The sequence below is a fragment of the Colletotrichum tamarilloi genome, assembly GCF_030869305.1.
Source record: "Colletotrichum tamarilloi strain Tom-12 chromosome Unknown Scaffold_149.1, whole genome shotgun sequence".
Lineage (NCBI taxonomy): Eukaryota > Fungi > Ascomycota > Sordariomycetes > Glomerellales > Glomerellaceae > Colletotrichum > Colletotrichum tamarilloi.
The window spans coordinates 23,524-45,415 of NW_026849532.1; the positions used below are offsets into that span (position 1 = coordinate 23,524).

The 21,892-nt window shown below is 53.2% G+C and overlaps 7 protein-coding genes across 7 annotated transcripts; 4 read left to right on the forward strand and 3 right to left on the reverse strand.

Annotated features, from left to right (window-relative positions):
• Positions 1–1,092: 1,092 nt before the first annotated feature.
• On the forward strand, positions 1,093–1,212 carry CTAM01_15131 (uncharacterized protein; the record flags this gene model as incomplete). The annotated part of the gene is made up of 1 exon (XM_060531130.1): positions 1,093–1,212. One exon carries the CDS (start codon positions 1,093–1,095, stop codon positions 1,210–1,212), a length of 120 nt encoding a protein of 39 aa, XP_060374284.1.
• Positions 1,213–1,739: 527 nt separating this feature from the next.
• CTAM01_15132 (thyroid receptor-interacting protein 13) lies at positions 1,740–2,375 on the forward strand (the record flags this gene model as incomplete). Its single annotated transcript, XM_060531131.1, has 4 exons — positions 1,740–1,847; positions 1,927–1,956; positions 2,020–2,113; positions 2,164–2,375. The coding sequence occupies 4 exons, from the start codon at positions 1,740–1,742 to the stop codon at positions 2,373–2,375; spliced, it is 444 nt and encodes a 147-aa protein (XP_060374285.1).
• A 2,205-nt stretch (positions 2,376–4,580) lies between these two features.
• On the forward strand, positions 4,581–6,538 carry CTAM01_15133 (uncharacterized protein; the record flags this gene model as incomplete). Its single annotated transcript, XM_060531132.1, has 3 exons — positions 4,581–5,497; positions 5,549–5,732; positions 5,789–6,538. 3 exons carry the CDS (start codon positions 4,581–4,583, stop codon positions 6,536–6,538), a joined length of 1,851 nt encoding a protein of 616 aa, XP_060374286.1.
• Positions 6,539–7,813: 1,275 nt separating this feature from the next.
• On the reverse strand, positions 7,814–10,439 carry CTAM01_15134 (potassium uptake protein; the record flags this gene model as incomplete). The annotated part of the gene is made up of 4 exons (XM_060531133.1): positions 7,814–9,697; positions 9,766–9,952; positions 10,009–10,056; positions 10,129–10,439. The coding sequence occupies 4 exons, from the start codon at positions 10,437–10,439 to the stop codon at positions 7,814–7,816; spliced, it is 2,430 nt and encodes an 809-aa protein (XP_060374287.1).
• A 3,398-nt stretch (positions 10,440–13,837) lies between these two features.
• CTAM01_15135 (branched-chain amino acid aminotransferase) lies at positions 13,838–15,207 on the reverse strand (the record flags this gene model as incomplete). Its single annotated transcript, XM_060531134.1, has 3 exons — positions 13,838–14,203; positions 14,276–15,039; positions 15,138–15,207. 3 exons carry the CDS (start codon positions 15,205–15,207, stop codon positions 13,838–13,840), a joined length of 1,200 nt encoding a protein of 399 aa, XP_060374288.1.
• Positions 15,208–16,693: 1,486 nt separating this feature from the next.
• On the forward strand, positions 16,694–19,328 carry CTAM01_15136 (uncharacterized protein; the record flags this gene model as incomplete). The annotated part of the gene is made up of 8 exons (XM_060531135.1): positions 16,694–16,743; positions 16,817–16,936; positions 16,990–17,122; positions 17,189–17,244; positions 17,308–17,430; positions 17,501–17,820; positions 17,883–18,754; positions 18,825–19,328. The coding sequence occupies 8 exons, from the start codon at positions 16,694–16,696 to the stop codon at positions 19,326–19,328; spliced, it is 2,178 nt and encodes a 725-aa protein (XP_060374289.1).
• Positions 19,329–19,737: 409 nt separating this feature from the next.
• Positions 19,738–21,190, reverse strand: CTAM01_15137 (cytochrome P450 oxidoreductase; the record flags this gene model as incomplete). The annotated part of the gene is made up of 4 exons (XM_060531136.1): positions 19,738–20,158; positions 20,234–20,406; positions 20,490–20,788; positions 20,854–21,190. 4 exons carry the CDS (start codon positions 21,188–21,190, stop codon positions 19,738–19,740), a joined length of 1,230 nt encoding a protein of 409 aa, XP_060374290.1.
• Between the last annotated feature and the right edge of the window lie 702 nt (positions 21,191–21,892).

Below are 21,892 nucleotides of genomic sequence, written 5' to 3' on the forward strand. Positions count from 1 at the left end.
TCCGAGGGAGATACTCACCTCCATTCTTGCAGGGGAAGAATTCAGAGCTCATGAAGTGAAGCTGCAGGGCTTACACAGCCACGCGGCGCTCTGTCTAGCTAGTTCTGATGCCCGGTGCTGCAGGCGAGCTGCATTTCGAACGAGCACGCCGAAAAGCTTCACCGTGAGACAGCACAGCCTCAACGAAGAAGCCGTTTGGCGGAGTTTTCCATGCTATCTCTGTTCCACGGGCAGAGTATTTGGCAGCAATTACCAAGTGCTCGGACGACCAAAAGTTGAGATGGATGGGAATTTCCGCCTCAAAATTCCACAGGTTTCAATGCGTTCCTGGTGAAAGTGCCATCTGGGCAAGCCGCGCACTGACAAGTAATGTTTGCAGTGTGCCCATCACAGACATCGGAACCATGTTCCAGCTTCGTGCATCGTACATCGTGCATTCATACCGATTATTGGGAAGGCGGTGCATCGCGGTGTTGTACCTCTTCCTCGATTCTTTGAACGACAGTGTGGTCATCTGCAGTCGGCGACAAAGAGCAAGATCATCGGGCGCCAGTGGCTGCAGAGACTTGGCGTCTGCAGGGCGCCTTGAGTGACACCGTTTGCAGTACAGAGTTCAGACAGGCATGACGCCCATGGACGCAGACGATGACAACTGATGCGCCCATCTGCGCATGGCCATATATGGCTTCTGCAGAGAACAAGTCTGGATTTGGCGCATGTACCTACAAATGCTGTGGACATACTCCGTCGGAAGGGTGTTGAAGTTGAAAACAACGACATGAGAAACGGGAGCAAAGAGCAGGCAGCAAAGGGAATAAAACGTCTTGCTTCAGTTGAGACTCGGGCGAAACAGTCTGCAGGGCCACTCGAGTGCCAAGGTGCGGCCCGGCCGGGGGCGAGTGCAGCGCGGGTGGCTCTGATGCAAAGACGGTCGAAGAACCATCTCATTATTTGATTGTTCTTGTTCTGGCTGGCCGCCGTTCTTTTTTATAACCGAAACTTCAGCAAACTTCATCGAAGCAAGGGGAGCGGCGGCCATTGCCTTTGTTATCGACGGGTCTGGATTGGTTCTCCTAGTGTCACTTTTCTCTCATGTCAAAGGTCTCAGTCTCGAGGTTCCCTGTATTTGGGTCTGTAAGCGGACATCCGTACCTTAATCGAAGTGACAAACTGCGTCCGGCGACATTTGGAGACGTTCCCAAGGTTCCTTAAGACGACCGGTCCCTGCCGCCGTGGTTATTAGCGCTCGTCTTCCCGCCCCTTCCCCCCCATTTACCCAGATCCCGCCCTCCCTTTTCCCCAATCCAGTCCCGTCCATTCCCGTCCAGACTCCAGACCTCCAGCCCACCGCTGCACCGCATCCCCTCCCGAGTCGCTCTTTCCCGACGCTGTGGAATTGGGATCAGCCCTTGCCTTCCCATCCAATTGGACTGCACCTTCCTCCAAACCGACCTGCATTGGATGCACCTGCCTCCACGGCTTTTGTCGGCCCACAACCGGTACAAAGTACATCGAGAAAAAAAGGAAGGAAGCAGAAAAAAAGAGGGAAACCACTTCCCCGGTCGTTCCACTCCTCCCGGATTCGCCAATCGACCACGAAAATTTCGGCAATTTCCAATCTTTTCTGCCCCATTTCACGAACCCCTCCATGCCCCTCTCTCCTCCACAAACTGCCCGCCGACATCGACGACGATCTTCGAGAGCCATTGAGAAACAGGGACATGCTCGATACACTCAAGATGAGCGAGACCCAATTGACCTTTGGTCGGACCGACGACTACATCTTCATCTCCAAGCCCAAGAAGGGCATTGCTTATGTTGAGGCCCGTTTTAAGGATGGCAAAGGTGTACGTTCTGCCCCGCAATGCTCATTTTCACGAGCTTTTCCCCCAAATTCTGTCGGACAATTGCTTACAATGAGAAAAGCTTGCGCACACAGACAAGGGATGCCAACTGGTATGTTCAGTTCTTTGATATGAACCTCATTGATCTCATTGTCCGTCATCTAACGTGCCTCAGCTTCTCTCCAAGCTTGAAAGAGAATGGAGCGCACCCAAACTCAAGGATGACACTGTCATCTCACTTGAGGCTGACCTCTTGAAGGAGCCAGTTTGTAAGTTTCTTCATTCTCTTTTGGGATCGCACTGCTTACCATCAGCATAGTCCACAAGGAGATTCCAAGCGACATGTTCCACTCTCTTCGTGTGGTTGAGTTCCAAGGCCTGGGTCCATCTACTCGTGTCGTCTCTATCCGCGACGTTGCCATCAAAGTCAACCTCTACGGATGCACTCCCGAGTCACCCTCCGAGTCGGATGATGAGTTGGTGGACATTCTCCCAAGCGCCACTAAAGTCGATGGCATCTGGGAGCTGTAAGAATACCTCTCTCAACTTCAACGTACATATTGCTGACCTTCCGACTCTCTAGATGCTGAATCTGATCACTTACTATCTTGGTCACTGATTAAGTTACTTCATCTGAAATCAGCGAAGGAGACGCAAATACTGTGGCCGTTTCCTATGAACTGGGACTTGGCACTTTAGTTGATCTCCCTCCGCGACGTCGCGCAACGTCGTGCTGCTCACTGGGTGACCTCCGAGGTCCCGAAGAGCGCTCGGCCGAGATCGCCGAATACCCCATCATCAGCTACCACTGTCGGCGATGTTGAAAGCATCGGCTGACATCGCGAACCCGATGACGTCGAGTCACGAGTGTGCATGACCTAGTTGTGTGAATCATGAACGCTCAGTCTAGCAGCCTCGACCATCCAAGGGGGCGACGTACTGTCTCGGTCAATACCACATACAGCATGATCGACATGCTCGACCGCAATCTCTGGCATTGGCTCTACATCATATCGACGGCATCACGACGGCATGCATCGGAGCATTGCGATGAAACTCCAATGCATGAAGCTGCAAAGGCCGACAGAAGATGAGATTCGGCAATAGGCTTTCCATCAGCTCTGATGGCATACTGCTCCCGCTGATGATGTCGTTGTCGAAATAGACATCATCGATGACTTGGATTTACACCAGCCTTGTCACGACTGTTGCTGCCAACATCAAGAGAGATGGGTGCTCCGAGCGAGACCGACGGCGAGGTCCATCAGCTTGGGTGCAGAATGAAATATACCGTCATCAACGACAGTGTATGTTTGCTGACCAAGATCTAAGACCTCTTGGGCATGACGAGAAATGTAGAAGATCGATTAGACTTCCTACGGCCTTTCGACATTTAATGGGCATATGGTAAATTCAGGAAGTGATGGCTGTAATCGATATCAGTAGATGAATAAAAGGAGGAATTTCCGATCCAGGAATCTCAATACTCGCCTTGCCATCTTCCAACTAACAAACCCCCGCATTGTGATCAATCTTCCTCGAGCAGTCCCTTGGGGGCGAAAGCTTTAGACTCAGGGTCTGTCTCGTCGCATTCATCCAGGGTTACTGCCCAGCCGAGACTTTTGTCTCGGCCAAGCATTCAAAATGCAGTGTCCAGAAATGCCCTACCGTGCTAGCGACTTCAGCCGCCGCGTGCCGTCCCTCACCGGTACATGATCAATCGCCATATTGGTTTGCTTGCATGAGGGGTCCAGACCACTCATGGCCTGAGCTTCACCGAGCGACTCGAATGAGGTGCTTCTTACTTGTCGTTTGGTGGCTTGCGTATGTCAGTCGGTAAAGTTCTTAGCGAGTCCCCCCGCACTTGATCTAGACGCCAAGCTGAAAGCTCTAGGAACTCTGGCTTCTATTTTGTCTTGGAAAATGGCCCGAAAGCGGCATCGATCAATAACGGGCGGGAATGGGCGGGCTGCAGCTATCGTCGACACATGCCTACCGTCAAGAGATCGTCAAACAGCAAATTACGATATGTCCTCAGCTCTTCGCTAAAGCCCTTCTGAAAGTTCGATTCAGGCACATGCTATCGGAAATGCCTGATTAACCACCAGGATCGGGATCATTTCCTGTAGTGAGATTTTTGCATCAATGACTTTTGTAAGTTTCGAAGCAGTCATGTGCATTCGGGAAGCTCATGCAGCACCGTAGAGACTGTCAAAGAACATGAGGAGAGCTTCTCGTGAAACTCTCGAGATCTGCGGTGTTGGGCCAATCGCAGTGCCCCTTCGAGCTCCCGAATGTCTCATTCGCAACAGACTTGCCCATTCCCAGCGTTCACAGGTCACAGCTATCAGCCGGCGCTAGGCAAGCCTCAAAATAACATCCAGAAGCGGGATACTCCATCCGAGATTCGAATGCGCTTCTCTCAATGTCCATGGAGATGGGCCAGATCCCTGATTGCAACATCTCGGTTTCTGCCCAACAGAACATCAGGAATTGACTCCTCATCAGCTCTGTCTCGCTCGCTTCAGCTTTCAGGTAGCCACGGGGACCTCGTTCAGCTGGAAGCCATCGAACGAAAGCGTGCATAGGAGCGCTTGCAACAACAAACTCCAAGGAGAGGGAATCCGAAGGCGAAAAGCCATCTCGCGTCGTGTTTTGGGCTTTGGAAAACTCGCATAAATTGCAGGAAGAAGGACATCACACAAGGTCTTTTTCCATCACATCACAAACTATAAGATGTTCAGTCTCATCCTACGAATCCTCTCACTTCCTCTCATCCCATTCAGAAGATATTTACCTCCCTCTCCGCCATCACTACTGCCCCAACCCAAAAAACCACTTCCTCCGAAGGACAGCAACAATTCCCCTTCCGCTTCTTCTTCTTCTTCCTCTTCCACTTCTACTACTGCCCCGCTGGTCAAATCCACCGCCATGTACGTCTATCTCGGTAAGCTCGACTGGAAGCCATATGGCCTGGACGAGACCTTTGTCATCACCTTGCCCAACGGTCCCGCCCGCGCCGGTGACCCTGCCTACCTCTTCTCGCAGTGGACCAAGGACGCCCGCGGCGCGCAGAAGGCCAACTGGTTCCTCAACCTCGTTGTTGACAAGGTCTCCAAGACGGCAAGCGGCGATGATGTCTTCACGCTCAAGAACTCGCACTACTACTCCTGGGAGATCACTACTCAGAAGGTCTATGGCGAGCTCAAGGTCACCATGTCGAACCCCAACAAGGACAAGAGCACCATGACTTTCAACCGTATTTGGAAATCTGAGTCTCAGACCCCCGCCGGCTCCCTGCGCATCTGGACTGGCAAGATCAACTGGCCCAGCTATGCTACTAACGAGATGGCTACCTTCATCGTCCCTGAGGGCTTCGGCAAGGATAAGCCCGTTTTGGCCGTCTGGCAGTGGACCAAGAATGGCGAAGGAAAGCCGAAGAACCCCAACGTCCACGTCGCCAAGCAAACTATCCTTTCTAGCCCCGAGAAGACTGTGAAGTTTGAGTACAACTCCTTCTATCATGTGACTTGCACCTGGCAGCAGAGCACCGAGAGACTTGCTGTTCATATGAAGGGAAGTGGAATCGAGGCCAACGTTAGCCAAGAGATTGGTGATTTCGCTCTTGCTGTTCATCTGGACCGTCACTCTCAGTTAGTATACTCTTTTCCCTCGATCAGGATAAAGCTGACCATCCAAAACAGCGACTTCAGCCCCCCTGAGTCCAGTCCCGACAAGTCCGAGGTAGAGCTCCGACTTCCTCAGACTCAGCCGTCTCTGCCTCGCATCCTAGCGCCGTTGCCTTTCCCGCGCGGACTAGTCAGCACCTTGACTCACGCTCAGGCTTTCATCGACCAAGCTGGCTATCTTGCCAAGTACGCCGAGGATGTATGCATTCATTGGTCTAGTCATTTTCTCATACATTGTATGCTAACATTTAGCAGCGTTTCAAGGCTCTCGATAGCGATCTCCACGCCCGCGACAGCCAACTCGCTGCTGCCGAGGCCCAGATCCGGGAGCTCATCAAGGGCAGAGACATCTTGAACAGCGACGACAAGGTGCAGAAGGCAAAGATCGCTACCCTTGAAGACCTTCTGAAACGGGCCCACGATGATGTCAATCAGCTGGAGGCCAGGGTGACCAAGCTTCAGGATGACATTAAGGAAGGCCACAAGCACGATATTGAGGACCACCAGGAACTCGACAGCTTGAGGGATGCCAGGCTGAAGCTGAAGAGAGAGCTGGAACAGGCTCTGCCCGCCCTTTCAGCTGCAAAGGCTCGCGTCACAGCCCTCACCGAGGAGGTAGCGAAGCTGAAGGCCGAAAGAGATTCCGCTCTGGCTCAGCTTCTCGTCCAGAAGAACCTCAACAAGACTCTCACGGACGAGGTTGACGAGCTCAAGAAGGCCAACAAGAAGCTCACTGAAGATTTGGAACCCCTGCAAACGAAGAATAGAGCCCTTCAAAACGAAGTCAATCAAAACGCCGAAAACTGGGACACGTATGGCAAAGAGCTGAACGACATGCGGGTTCAAAGAGATAATATCGCCCACAAGGTCGTGGTGTGGGAGGACAAGACTTACAATGCCGTGGTGATGAAGAATGCATACTGGAGGGTTCTGAACAACCACGGGTTCCTTGGTGAGGTAGAGCAACCGGCGCTCAGGAAGATTGAAGAGCATAAGATTGTTTGATTTGCCCCGAGACATTCTTACTTAACCCCTTTCTTTTATTTGTCTCATCTTTACACTAGTAATCCTTACAGAATTAATCAACAGATTGGACTGCGCAGAAGTATTTCTTAAGAGGATGAGAGAAACAGATAATGCATTCGACGAACCTCCTTATTGTGATCTTTTGTCACGTAACAGGGATAGTAGCCGCATCTCACGGAATGCTTGTTACGTACTATATTAGGTATGTATTATATATATCTTATATACAGACCTTTCTCTTTGATTTATTTTTATTCAAATAGTTGAACTACTTAATCATAATCCGTATGCCTATGAATATGTACCATAACTCGTGACATCTTTCTCATGTCCTTTGGCATCAAGTGCAGCGCAAGGAAAATACGGTTTCATTATAATACGGCTAGTCTAGATATCTAGAAGTCGAGCTGGCTTTTAGGGTACAGAGCCGACAATATCTGACACTGCTTGAGAGAACTATGGACACGATCAAGCTGCAGGGCCTGGAATACCGCCTTCCTCCAAACCACGATTTCTTCCAAGTTTTGAGCTTGATAATCAATGCACTTTCCAAATTTTGGCGGCAAAGTCGGAATACTCTGAGCACCTCTATAGATAAAAACATCATATTTCGATGGCAGCTTGGACGGCGATGTCGATATGCTGGCATATTCTTTAGAGCCCTTCGACCTGATTCCTCAACACTGGGGCATAAGGCGCGCTGCAATGTTACACAGCATTAGTACAATGTTACCAGCGTACCATGCCCCACCCCCTCAAGGAACCTCTAGTAATTCATTTCTGAAACTGAGCGAGGCAGGCTATACATACGCACCGTGCTCGTCGTGTTACCATGAACAGATAGGCGTCTTCCTTTGTTCAGAAGATGTGTACTCCACTAAAATTCATCGACTCGATTGCGTCTCGTCTTCGAACATAAGATCGTATCTTCTTCTGACACTTTCCCTACTTCCGGGGATGTGAACTGCAGCCGTTGCACGTAAGGAGACTATGTCCACAGAATAGATTCCTGTACCAGAACACCTTGGCACGAGCAGGACGACTCACTTCCTGCCAACATGCAGCACAAGATGATTGCCAAGGCAACTATAGAGCACAAAAACGACAGAAGCTGCGGAAGTCATCTCTGGGGGAAAGGTTCAGTTGGAATTAAACTACGAAACCAACATATTCCAGTACAGCACCACCATTCAATCCCAACCACCAAAACCCCTCGACATAACATCATTATGTACTTGTGTGTATGTATAACTCTTAAATCTCCTTGACAAACCCAACCTCAACAACCCTATCCATCGCCAACCTCAGATTCGCAATCTTGGCCCGAGTATTATCCCGAATCCACAAGAAAGTACCCAAAGTGAAGCGCCGGAGAATACTCGTCCCTGTCCGGATATGCATCTGCCCCTTACCGACGATATACAGCACCTTGTGCGAATAAGCACGATCCAGCTTCGCCAGCTCCGCCGCAACTTTCTCGTCCCGAAGCTCCACAGGGCCTTCCGTGTCCTCCCACGAGGCGTCCGTCGTCGTCTCTCCGCATGCGGTAGCCGCCTTACTCGCCGCCTGCTGGACGACAAATTTGCGCACCTGCTCGTAAATCAACGCGCCCAGATCGGGACTGACGACTTCATCCATGAAACCGTGGCGGACGACGAGGCGATAGCAGCCCGCCAGATTTGCGAACCGCGAGATGTGGTAGCGCTCTGAATCAGGAACAGTGGGAACCTCGACGGGGTGAAGATGGAAGAATACCGCCACGTCGGGGAGCGCGCCAAGCTTGGAGGCAAAGTGCGTGAAAACGCTTGGCGTCTGTACGCCCGTCTTGTCGAAGAAGATACCGAAACCGCTGACAGGGGAAAGCACATCGCCGCCCCAGCGCTGCGTGAGCGCAAGCATGCCCTCCTTGTTCTTGGTGACGAGGGTGCTGGGCTGGAAGCGGTCCTCGGCCTCGGCGCGCCACTGGTTCTCCTTGCCGAAGCGCCAGAGGAGGAACATGCCGGCCATGAGGGCGGAGATGAGAAGCGTGAACCACGCGCCATCGGGGACCTTGTTGAGCGCCGAGGAGAGGTAGAGGCCGTCGAGGGTGGCGAACATGAGGGCCGGGAGGGCAATGAGCCAGACGGGCAGGCGCCAGACGAGGATGGCGACGAGGGTGACCATGAGGGTGTCGAAGAAGGTGACGAAGATGACGCAGACGCCGTAGGCGTGACCCAAACTGGTTGTGTTGTTGTAGACTGCCGTGACGAGGATCGTGCCGAGCATGAGGAGCCAGTTGAGCAGGGGCACGTAGACCTGGCCGTGGAAGGTGGAGGAGGTGTGGACGACCTTCATCTGGGGGCAATAGGAGAGCTTCATGATCTGGCTGGAAAGCTGGAAGGTCGCCGTGATGATGGCTTGCGAGGCGACGATGGCGGCGAGCACGGCGAGGATCAAGCTCGGGTAGAGCATGCCGGGGGGCACGGTGTTGAAGAAGGGGTTGGTGTACTTCTCCGGCATGAGGGCGAGATGGGCGGCCTGTCCGCTGTAGGCGAGGATCAGGCAGGGGTAAGTCCAGAGCAGCCAGCTCATCTGCACGGCGCGCATGCTGAAGGCACCGAGATCGGCGAAGAGGGCTTCGACGCCGGTGAAACAGAGGAGAACGCCGCCGAGCATCCTCCAGCCCTCCGTCTTCTTTTCCATGAAGAAGTGGATAGCGTAGTAGGGGCTGAATGCCTTGAGAACGGTGTAGTCGTACTTTACAAGATTGTAGATGCCAAAAGCGCCGTTGAAGCCCAGCCAGATGATGACAATGGGCGCAAAGGTGGTGGCGAGCTTGGTGGTGCCGAGGGGTTGGATCAGGAAGAGCAGGACGAGGATGCCGCAGGTGGTGCCGACGATGGTGGAGGTGCTGATGTCGGGCTTGACGACGGAAAGACCTTGGATGGCGCCGAGGACGGATTGTGCGGGGGTGAGGATACCGTCAGCGATGACCATGGAGACGGCGAGGACGCCGATGGTCTTAAGGAAGCCTCGTGTGAATTTGGACTTTTCAATGGCGGAGCGGATGCCGCGCGTGACGGGGCGGACGTCTTGTGTGTTGTGGCGTTCGATGCGTACCGTTGCTTCTTCGCGGGGATCAAAGTTTGTGATGTTGGCCTTGGTGGTGTAAGAGCACGCACGCGTAGAAAGGGGAAGCATCAGTGTTTGAGGCTGATTCGACTTACAAATCGGGTCAAGAGGGAGTAGCACGAAAAGGTACCACCCTCGCCCTCGTTATCGGCGTGTAAGACGATGAAGACATATTTGACCGTGACCATGAGAGTGAGGGACCAGATGATGAGAGACAGAACCTGAATGAGGTCGTTCTTGGTTGGAAGATCAGTGAAGGTAGACGAGTAGACGTAGAGAGGACTAAACCGTTGTCAACAAAACAAAGAACTCCCGCATACGTTCCTTGATGGACTCACCTGGTTCCAATGTCGCCGTAGATGACGCCAATAGACTGGTACGCAAGCCTGCCGAACCCGTCAGCACATAAGCCCCCTCAAACCCTTACAGAGGGAGCGCATCACGGCCAAACAACATACCACATCAACGTCGTGCCGGTGAACACCTGCTTCTTCCTCCCATCATCGCGACGCCAATCATCGCCACCATCATCAGCCTCAGCATTCGATTCCCTGGTAATAGCGCGTGAGAGGCGGTTCGAAGCGACGCGGTTCAGGTCGCGGCTCGAGTAGATACCGCCGGCGATGCCAGAGCTGGAGCCTCCATCAGGACCGGGGCGCGGGAACGTAGACCACTCGTCGACGGTCGAACCGGACTTGTGCTTCTCGAGCTTGTCTTCGATTGTGATTCTAGGAGCGCTCGGGGTTGTTGGGGTGCCTTGGGCGTCCATGCCAGGCTGGAATTCTATTTCAGGGGGTGGAAAGGTTGAGAAATGGGAAAGGGGAGGGAAAGAAAATGCGCCGGCGTAAAGCACAGCGAGTGAGAGATGAGACCTAACAAAATAGCAGGATGCTGAGGGCAGAGAATATCTAGCAAAGTGGTAAAGAGGGGACTTCACAAGAACCAATACACGATAAGATCTTGCGGTTGAAGATTGAAAGGGCGGGATGCGACTTCTTTAAGTCCCGGGAATTTGGAATGACAGGGTCTTGATGTTTCTGGGTTGCCCTACCCTAATCTCAGGATTAAATCTTTGTCTCAAAAGACAAAAGACAAAGACGGCAAAGTTGGATGAAGGAAGGGGAGAGAGTGGGGGTGCCATGAGGGATCTTGGTTCATCTTGCCCATCTCGGGGACCCTCGAAAAGAGTTACAGAGAGGCAGGCCAGCATGGCGGTCAAGGCTAGCCCGGCTAGTGTAACGGGAATTTCGATGCATCCTTGATGAAGCGGCCCTAGTACCGACGCGGCCTCTACTTTTTGTCAATTAGCCCCGGAGAGCAAAAGCCACCGGGCCCATATTAGCATCGAGGAACGACTGGGCGGTCGACAACGACGGCCATCCCCGGGGGTGGAATCCAGCCCACTTGTCCCCCTTCCCACCTTCTTGACGTTACCCACCTCGGGGCCTACTTGTGAGATCCCATGTGGCATGTGGCGTGCAGGTTTCCCATCTGCACATATGCACGGGCTTATCTGTGAACAGACGGGGATGCCCCTCCCCCTTTGGGTGCTTATGAGAAAGAGTTTGATGACAGAAACAAGACTGTCACAAGCTTTCTTCGATAATGGGGGTTGGCCCTTCGGAAGCGGAGCGGCTATGACTAGGTGCTCTTCCTTCGGCTCTGGGGTTGGATGGGCTCGTGTAGTGGACTTCAGGCGAAGTGCGGCAAGGTGTGCCGGGTGGGAGGAAGGCCGGATGATGCAGGTGAGGGAACGAGCGCCCGCTGCTATGTATGTGCCGGCATGCTGAAAGTAGGCTGTATCCATCAAGTGGTGATGATGAACGTTTTTGCTGCGATACTGCTTGCGAGTAGGTAGACTGAGTGGAGAGGCCGGTTGGCAGGGGTAGCTTGCGTAAAGGTAGGGGTAGAGGCGGCTCTCCTCCAGTCAGAGATGGTGGGAGAGCACGCAGTACCTAGAGTCTTTGACTCTTTTGAGACTAAGAATGCGGTGTTCGCGGGACCCGTAACCATAGTTGAGTTGGTGGTGTCAATCTGCACACTGCCACTGAGGCAGCTCCGGCGGCTTTGGGTAGCCAAAGGATGAGGCTCGAAACTTTTGGCTTTCCATGGCAGAAAACGGGCCACACTCGCAAGAATGATGACGGCGTCTCTGTCCCTCTCGCGCGCGAAGCTTGTTGAAGGTGGGATGCCGCTGGCCATGTTGTCTCTTGCTAAGAGTCTCTAGCGCATTTTCAGCTCTCGACTTCTACACCCTCTCGCGATGCTAGGTATGTCTGAGTTGTTGGTTTTCTCTGCCAGTCTGACCTGATGTTGCTGCACGTGCCAGTGATCCAATATGCTGCCAAGCCCTGACTACAGCGCGTCTGTGAGAGCAGTCACCAAGGTGGGATGGATCCTTGGCCCTTTACTTTTTCCCTCCGAACAGCTAGAGCCAACTTGCCAAGGCGGCGCCCAAAAGAGCCAAGCTGCGGGCGTAGGGGAAATTGATGTTGACGATGTGGTCCGTGGATGGATGGGGGGCATCCAGGGAAGTGAATACCCAAAGAAGGATGGGATCTGTCAGACTGTGGCCGGGCTCTGCTCTTCAACTTTGAAGCAGCAACATAATGCCTCACCATGTCCACAGTCCAACTCTGGCCCCTTTACGCCGGATGCCGGTCTTTGCCGTACCTAGGTAAATGGTCCGGGCTGTGTAGACTGTAGGGCATGACTAGACGGTGATGGGCAGAATGACAAACCCCGGGGGGTTGGATGGACTCTTAGCTTTAGAATGAAAGAGAGAAGAGAGACGGGGCAAAACAGAATGGAGGGAAGATGGGCGTCGGGAGGCAGCCCGAGCTAAGATGCTAGGTTCTAGCATAGTAGCATGTACTCCATGTGTACCTATCCATAGTAAGAGTTGAATGCAGACAAAGAAGGGGCAGGTGGTGGGAGGTGGGAGGATGCAAGCGACACGCCCGTAGCTACCCCTGCCATCCCCGGAGGGTTTCTGCGGGGACATGCAAAACAAGTGGGTCCTCTCGAGAATAAAGTGGACCGAATGTTCGGAGGCAAGAACGGGTATCTGGACCCACCCGGCCGTGTTTGGTTTGTTTAGAGCTGCTAAGCTTCTGCTAGCGCCCGCCAAGCGTGCCGCATCCATTTCCTTAACAATTTTGACGAGGTCGGCTATCCGCCCTAAGAAAAGGCGACTTTGGTCATGACAATCTCATCTAACTGGAAAAAAAAAGCCTCATATTTGAGTCTCTCCGTCAAACTTTTTGGCGTGAGGGAATTTTTGGGCAAACATGGTCCCATTGGACCGCCAAGACATTGCTCACTTTTGTTTGCCAAGACTTTTCGTCTCTCCTCCCACTCTTTGGAGTCTCTGGCCTGTTTACTGCGTATGTGTACGAAGCATACGGAGTACGGCTAGTTGTTTTGCATAGCCACGCGGGATACTCGATACAGCTCTCGTGCCCGTCACTTTTCCAGCTTTCTTTTGCCTTCCCATCCCATTAACAGACTGGTCAACAGACGATCAACAGAGCTGACTTGCCCATGTTGATGACAACTGACAGATCCAATCCAGTTTACGCCCGTGTGTCGCGCCTGGCACGGACTCTGACGATGCTGGTAAGATTGCATCGCATGCCTGACCGTCCCAGACTGTTGGAATCAAGCCAGGGTGAATATTGGTCTGTGACACCCGTGATGCCATGAACCGAGAGATGCTTACTGTCGGTTGATCTCTCTTCTCTCCGTGACCTAGCTAGGGCAATGTCCGATGTTACACGGGACTCGCGAACCACAGCCTGTCGCATCTGTCAACCCAAAACTCAATCTCTCTTCGGGACTGACTATCAAAGTAGTCCGTCAAATCCCAAGTAGCCTGCATCGCATGGCGCCGACACCATGGTACACCGCCCAAGCCAAACAGGCGTGACAAGATGCGCATCATTCCTACGCGAGGTCCGGTAGTCCGTACATCTGGGTCCAATCAATGCTCTATTTCATTTTGTCGCTTTTTGTGCTTTTAACTGATTTACTCCACTCCGATCAAGCCCTTCCCGAAACATGTGTACGCCACAGAAACTATGCCACTCTAGACAAGTCCTGGCGACGATAATGTCGTATCATAGACATGACTGAGCCTTCCAACGTCCTCTTCCCAAGAAGAACACCCTAATCCATCTGGTCAACAGTCTGCGCAGACCCATTCGTCTTGGCCTCCCCCACAACCGCCGTGCCGTCCGCCTCGCTGACGACAAAGTTCCATCCAAACTCGTCCTTGAGCTTGCCGAGCTGGATAGCCTGCAGCGTCGACAGAAGCTTCAGGCAGATATCGCCCGCCTCCTCCTGGCTCTCGGGGATGAACGTCACCGTCTCCTCCCCAGCCTTGGCGCTGCTGACGCGCTCCTGCGAGCTGCCAGCGAGGGACTGAGGGGAAGAGGCGTCGACGCGCCGCGTGATGGAGCGGATGGGGACCAGAGCTGCTGCCGTGCCGGCGGCCATGACCTCGGTGAAGGTGGGGAGTTCGCTGTACTTGATCTGTTGGTGCACCTTTGATTAGCATAGTTCCTTGAACTTTCCAAGGTGGTATAATAGATGCTCAAAACTCACCACTCGCTTCTCAACCGCCCAGCCGAAGCTACGGCCAATGTCCTGGATACTGGCGCTCGTCACGCTGTCAATAACGCACTTGGAATCCGGCACGACAAGCGTAATCCTGTCGCCTTCCTTCTTGGCACCAATGAAACCACTCGTGCTAAACTCGTCAATCTCCTCGTGCTTGACACTGTCGAGATGCAGCGTGATCCCGTATCCTTCGCTCCTCGCGCGGTCGCTGAAGCGCAGCACGGGTGCGTAGTTTCCGCCCACCTTGGCGTGTCCGGTACCATTCGGCGCAGCACGGTCAAAGTCGTCGAGGATCAGCGCGTTTACAGGGTGGCTGCCGTGGTAGACGCCCGTGGGGATGACAAACACGGCGAAAATGTACTCCTCGGGCGGGCTGAGGCCCAGCTGGGCGGAGGAGCCGTAGAGCTGGGGGCGGATGTACATGGCGGCGCCGGTCTCGTGGGGCGGGACGTAGCCTGCGTTGAGGGAGACGGCGGCCTTGACGGCGGCGATGAAGAGGTCTTCGGGGACGCGGGGCATGGAGGCGACGTCGGCGGAGTGCTGGAGGCGTTTCGCGTTCTTGTCGGCGCGGAAGATGTTGATTTGCTTGTCACCCGGGGCGCGGAAGGCCTTGAGGCCTTCGTAGGCTTGTTGGCCGTAGTTGAGGGCGGGCGCCATGCCGTGGATGCGCATGAAGGGGTCGGCGACGAACTTGAGGGGCGTCCATTGTCCGGTCGTGACGGAGTAGGTGGACTCGATGTGGCCGTTGACTGTAGTTGACGACGTTAGTTTGTGGTTCCTTGACGAAGACGACCATTGCAAGAGAGGTGGGGTTGAAGGAGGGGCAGTGTTGGGAGGAAGCTCTCACCTTCGCGGACCTTGAAGCCGACGTTGGACCAGTCAATGGTGTTGACAGGAGGGGGCGGAAAGGCAGCCATTGTGAGTATCGTGTGTGATTGTATCGAGACTCGGGAATCGTGTGTTTGTTGATCGCAGGTTGAGTCTGTTGATGTTCGGGACTCGCGGAGGGGTGGATGGCGGGGTGACTCTTAAGTCAATTGGATTTGACAATTCGATGTGGTTCGATGCTGACGAAAACTGATATCCACTATGGATCTCACGTAATAGCCTCCGTAAAGCTGGTTTCAATACAATACAATGGCAGATTGATCGTGGAGGGGAAATTGGGTCAGGAGTCATAATTTCGTGATTTGCTTGGGCAGAGTTCAAACTTTTGGAGGGGCGCCGATCTCGGGACTGCGGGGTGCCCGCCTCCGCCGTGCGTCTGCCCCTTTTGGTGTGCCGTGATTGGCTCATTGCTTACTGAGATGGCGGGGCGCCCCCTGGCGTAGCCTCCGTCTGCCGGAGGGCCGCATCTGCCAGACGCGAGGGGCCGACGGGATGGTGGTAGCAAATATTTGACAGCTTGATGGTAGGGAGACTATTCGTGATTAAGTAGGATCCATTGACTTGATGTGATGTCATTCCTGTAGTCTCGCACACGCGACAGCTGCAGGATGGACGGTCGAGGGCACGTGTAGATCAGATGAACTCTGCCGGCGTTGAGGGGAATGTCTTGGGGTTTCTGTTTTGGTGTCCAAGTATAGTGCATGCATGCTGTATCAAGTCTATATAAGGCTGCTTGAACTGTACGCAAAGTGCTGTCTATCCATTGGAATAGGCAATGGTTCAACATACAGGTCTTCACATGAGGCATACCAGGGAAGGCACATCGATCGGAGCGGCCCGGTTGATGGCTTCCACGTGGGCCTCTCACTATGGGTCTTGTAGGTTCCCAAGATGGACAGTCACATTCTCATGGGAGCAAAATCGAAGAGGCGGATATGACCAACCACATCTTCTTGTTTTGGGGGAGAAGTCTGTAGTTTTTCTAGGTTCTGGAAGGCAATGTTCACGTTAAGGAAGACCGAACGGAGTTTCCGTTTCAAAATTGAGCATCTGCTGCTCAAGGTAACACAACACCATAGAAGAATGCAGAGCTGAAGAGATGAACCTTCAACCAGTTAGGATAGACCTCGTGATCGGCTCTATACGGCGAGGACCACGAACTTGGGTTGGAGAAGGAGGAGAAAGTCAAAGAGGAGTCTTATCAGCGGTGGGTCTTCCCCACGACCGGGATGTGTCACCCGGGCCGCCTGTTTATCAATTACCCTGCAAAGCAAATGTGCGGGGACATTCCAGTCTCTGCCATCTCCCATCTGCCACCCATTCATCCATGGTTCAAACCCATGCGAGCCCATATCATGCCGATAAGACGGGGGGCTGAATCCTTAACCACTTATCGCCTCAGCATTAACGAGCTATCTTCAAGTCCGAGTCCAGCCCGAAGACCCCGGATTACAGACAGAACATAGACTAAGCTGGGTTCAACTACCATAGCGACTAAATTTCCCCTAATGGAACATGCCTCCCGATAGTAGCTTCATACATCTTGACGACTCATACATCTCTACGTACGGGAACAATACATCTCATTGACGCGTCTTGGATCATCCTTCGCTGCGGAGCCTGAACCCTCCACTCCAGAAACCCACCCTATCGCAGCAACGCCAGCCTCTACCCTCTGGGGCTTCTTGACGTCTCCCTTGTGGTGATGGACGATGCTCGATATGCCAAACGAGCACGCCAGGCCTGCGAGCCATGTCGGTACGGAGGATCCGTAGTTCTTGCTATTCATAAGAATCTAACAACAATGATAGTCGCAAAAAGTCAAAGTGCCCAGGCGAGCGTCCTACATGCTCATATTGTGAGCGACTGGGACAACAATGCGTTTACAATGCGCCTGGCGGCGAGGTGCCAGACTCGCAACTCACAAAGCACAACAGAGAGATGGTTCGTTTTCCAGTAGAGGTTTGACTTGATTATGCGACGGTGCTAATTCGAGGCCCGCGTCGTTAGGAAACCCGACTCAATAGTCTAGAGGATAAGATGGACCGCTTGATCCAGCATCTGAGGTTCGCCAACATTGTTCAGGCAGCACAGTAGCAAAAGCAACTCACGTTTCTAACTTGAAGTAGTCCTGTGTCACATCATACCCAACCATCCGTCGCGTCTCGCCATGTGCTCTCACCCAGACTCAGCGTATCTGCAGAGGAAGTAGGCCCAAAACCAGACTCAGCTCCGCCAGCATGGAGTCCTACGTATGTAAACCTCAATCATGCAATCGGTTCCATCCCTATCCCAAACATCTGCTTACACTCGACAACCTAGAAGCCCATCAAGTGCCGCCGAGGCGCAGTTAATGGACACAGGGCGTCGCTACCTCTTGTGGTTCCACGCCCAGCCCATCACCCTATTCGCTGAGGAGACATTTCTGCATTCTCTCGCCTCGCGAGATCCAGAGCTGATCCTATCGCTCCAAGCCCTGGTCCTACGATGTCCGCCAGGGTCCCTCACGAGCCAGATCAAACAGCAGGTGGACGACCTCGCAAGATCGGCCCGCCGCATGGTCATGGAGCGAGTCACGGAAGGGCGCGTCGAGCTGTCGACGTTGCAGTCACTATGTCTCTTGAGCATGTTTGATTTCGCCAGTAAGCGTTCCGAAAAGGAGCCACCACTTCATCATCATCACCTAGCTGACATGCCCTCGTAGCTGGTAACATTATGCAGTCCGGGCTCAGCATCACCACGGCGAGCCACCTCGCACACAGCATCCCACCAACAAACAACCCCAACAACGCTCAAGAAAGGAACTACTGCCTAAGGACAATCATCGTCCTCCAACATCTACAGGGCTGTATAATGCCCGCCCCGCGGCTCATGGGCGCCCTCCCAGGCTCCTCCACCAACAGTGGCTCCCACGTCCTTGGGCTCACGGCATACTGCGGGATCCCAGAGTATAACCTCGACGACAACCCGGACAAGAATATCTCTACCGTCGCCTCCGACTTCTGCGTCGTCTGGAGAATGGTCCGTGTCTACGCCTCCTCCAAGGTCAGCCCCGACGCCCCCCCGCCCTGGGACTCTCGCTCCGACTACTCCATGGTGCTGCAGAGCCACCACGACATTGACTGCCGGGCGCCGCAGAGGTTCCGCTTCGCAACGAACCGCATCGACCAACAGAGTCCCGAGTCTCTACAGGCGCAGCGGCAGTATTGGATTCCCTTCCTCTTCAGCCAGTTCGTCCACGAGACTATCCCGTGTCTCCTGAACCACCCTTTCCTGCTGTCCATGCGCCTGCGGCATTTCCGACACACCATACCCGTACATTTCATCCAGCAGTCTTTTGAGAGTATGAATCGGACTGCCGGCTGGATCATCTTCTTCTTGGACGTGATTGAGAAGAAGTCGCTGCCGGTCATGGACCCGGTCATGGCGCATTGCGTCGTCATCGTGGCGACAATCCACCTACAGCATAGTTTCGTCCATGATCAAGTACTCAGGAGCAGAGCAAAATCCGGCTTCGAAAAGTGTATGAACTTTTTACGGAAGACAGGAGCCGTTTGGCCAAGCGTCGCCAACATGGTGCGTCACCCTTTGCCCCTGTCCAATTTACATTCTCAACTCCCCATGGACAATACTAACCATTTCCTAGGCAAGCAATCTCCGACGCCTTCAAGACAGCGTCGTAATGAAGTCGCCTCCCGATCGCGGCGACAACACCTCCCAGAACCGCTCATTCTCCATAAATACCCAACTCCTCTGGGACCTCCTCATCTACGACCGCGCCTGTCGCCCCGACGCAGGCTGGGACCAGTCCATGTTCGGCGCCACCCTTCGCTCCGACGCCCGCGAGCTCTCCACCGAGACAGGCGCCGCAGAGTTTGACCTCGTCGGCTCAGCCGGCATCTCGGGCCACAAGGCTGTGCCCAACGACGTGGGTGTGTACGCTCCCAATGACGACATTGCACCTGTGTCGATTGCGGAACAGGCCCCTACATCGTCTCATTTGGTCGGGCAGGGGCTGGGTGATATGGGGCCTTCGTTTGAGGATATCTTTTTCGAGGGCGTAGGTCCGTTTGGAGACCAGTCGAATCGGTTCATTGAGGCGAACGATTATGGGCGAGCGATTGATGATTGGTTGAATCTTGAGAATTAGTACATTATCACGACAAAATAGCGTATAGTCATAATGACCACATTTCTACCCATGATGAAATCTTCTCGATGCCTCTCGAATCGCACGGCTCAGTCCCATCCGGCGACAACTCTCATGTTAACTCAAAAGGCCCCTAAGTGCCCAAGTGCTGAAGTCATAGCCTGATACACTTGCCCACGGCTCCAGCAGTATCACCGTACGTAAAGAGACGATATGCCTTCCCAGGATAGAGTCATCACCAGGGATCGAGGAGCATTGAGTTTGTCAACACATCAAAAAAGTCGCTAATCAATCTGTACCCTTGCGAACCTATAATCAAGGCTTCCACCAAACTCATGAAGTACTCAACAACGAACGAAACGCTAGTCTACAATTTGACCTCTACCGTTCTCATCCATCACTACGTTACTCACCAAGCCAACCCCTCAATCTGCCCCTGCCCAGCCCCACAATCAAGACTCCGACAAAAAGACACATCCTCCCCCGTCTTGTCAGAGACATCATGCTTCGGCGTCGCCGGCCAAATCTCGCCGCCCTCCTTATCTTCTTGCTCCTTGTGCCGCATCACAAGGTTCCGTGTAATCTCCTGGAAGAAGAGCGGTCCCTTTTCTACGCGCGGGTGGAGCTCCCCGTTCATGAAAACGCCCGCGTTCAAATTCTTCTGCGCGCCGTTGCAGAGGTCTTTGTCTTCGCGGAGGACCTGCTTGAAGAAGTCTGAGATGTAGTTGAAGGCTTCGTCGGTGGCTGTGTTATGGCGGTAGACTTCGTATTCCATCTTGGATTGGGTTGATGAGACCGGGACGCAGCGTTGGGTGTACATGAAGTCTGGGCTATGTAGACAAAATTGTTAGCCAGCATTCTTATGTGCTTTGAAAGCTTGTGACTCGAGGGGGAGAGATTCTTACGTGACAGTCATGGATGCGTTAGGATAGAGGTAGCAGCTGTGAATGCCCAGACCAGGAACGGTCTCCTTGTCGACGTTCCAGTGCTGGATCCAGTTTCCTTGCGTTTCGACCCAGTACCTTGTCAGGTCAGTGGTAGCAGCCACTGCAGGGTGACCAGTCTGGCAATGATAGCACTACATTTTGATATCACAGTCAGCCTCGAGATCCAGAGGACACCCAAGCTCTCACAACTCAAGGATAAAATTTGCAAACGTACCTCATTGTAGTTATCCGCAAGCGTCTTCCAGTTGTAATCACCCAGCATGTCCCACGTGTGATCAAAGTGGTAGTCATCCAAATTAAACCCCTCCAACCGCGGCTGCGTATCCACCTCGGCGAAGAACTCCTCCCACGGTACCGACGGCTTCTCCGCGCCATCCAGATTCACCCAGATGAAGCCGAGCTGATCTACATGAACATGGACCTTGAACAGACTGTTCTTGCTTTTATCGAACGAGGGCAGCTCTTGGTACTTGGGCGCCTTGGCCAGCTTGCCGTCGAACCCATACGACCATGCTAATATACCAGGGTAAGCATTGCACATTCTGACAGATAGAATCTTGCTGAATAAATCAACTTACCGTGATAGTTGCAAGCAAGCACACTCATATGTCCGCTGTCCTTCTCCACTAGGGGGTACGCGCGGTGCCGGCAAATGTTGTGGTGACCCCTGATTTCGCCCTTGCGGTCCTTGACGAGAAAGAAGTTGAAGCCAGCCTGGGTAATCTGCACAAAGTCACCCGCCTCGACGAAGCGCGCCTTGTGAGAGACGAGCATCCACCGTTTAGAGAAGATGGCTCGCCTCTCTAGCTCGTACATGGCTGGAGAGCGGTACCATATCGCGGGCAGAGCACGGACGGCCTTTGGCTCGTCGGGTTCCGTTGCAGCGGAAGGTTTGCTGAGGCCGAACCAGCTCATGGTTGTAAAGATACGCTGGGATACAAGACAGAGAGATTTTGGTATAAGTCTGGTTCAAAAGACTTTGTTGAACAAGCTCTAAAGTATGACAGGCAGTTGGACTGACAAAATGCGAAAAGAATTATCGTCTTTAGCTCCCGATTATACTAGCTTGCGGGAGATGTTGCAATATTCACTATTTGTAACAGTACACACAACCCCTGTTCATGATAACGACTCCGCAGTCCGGAGTCTACTCCATCGCTGTGAGGTATGCAATGGGGATCATCCCTTCGAACGTCGGAGTACGGAGCCGAGAAAGTGGGGACGGACCGGGCCTCCGGATCCATCTAATCGGGTGGATTACCCCGATCCAGGAGATAAACGTCCTTGTCCACCTCCGTGGCGTCCCTATCTTGAGCCATTGAGAAACTCTACGCCTATCGGTTTGTTATGATTGTCTCACATTCGATCTGCTCAGAGGATATGGAGGTTTGATGTTGCAATGGGAACGACGCCCGTACAGTTTGTTCTTATCTGCACTCCGCGCATCACACGGGCCGTCTCCGATCACTCTAATCACGCGCAGCCATCTCTGGCCCTGCTTGTCCGCATCATGCAATGACAGTCTCTGGACTTATCAAAATACCTTACCTGCATTAAACTTTGACTTGTGACACTACATCATTGGCATATCAAACTTATCTCTACACTTTCTGATCT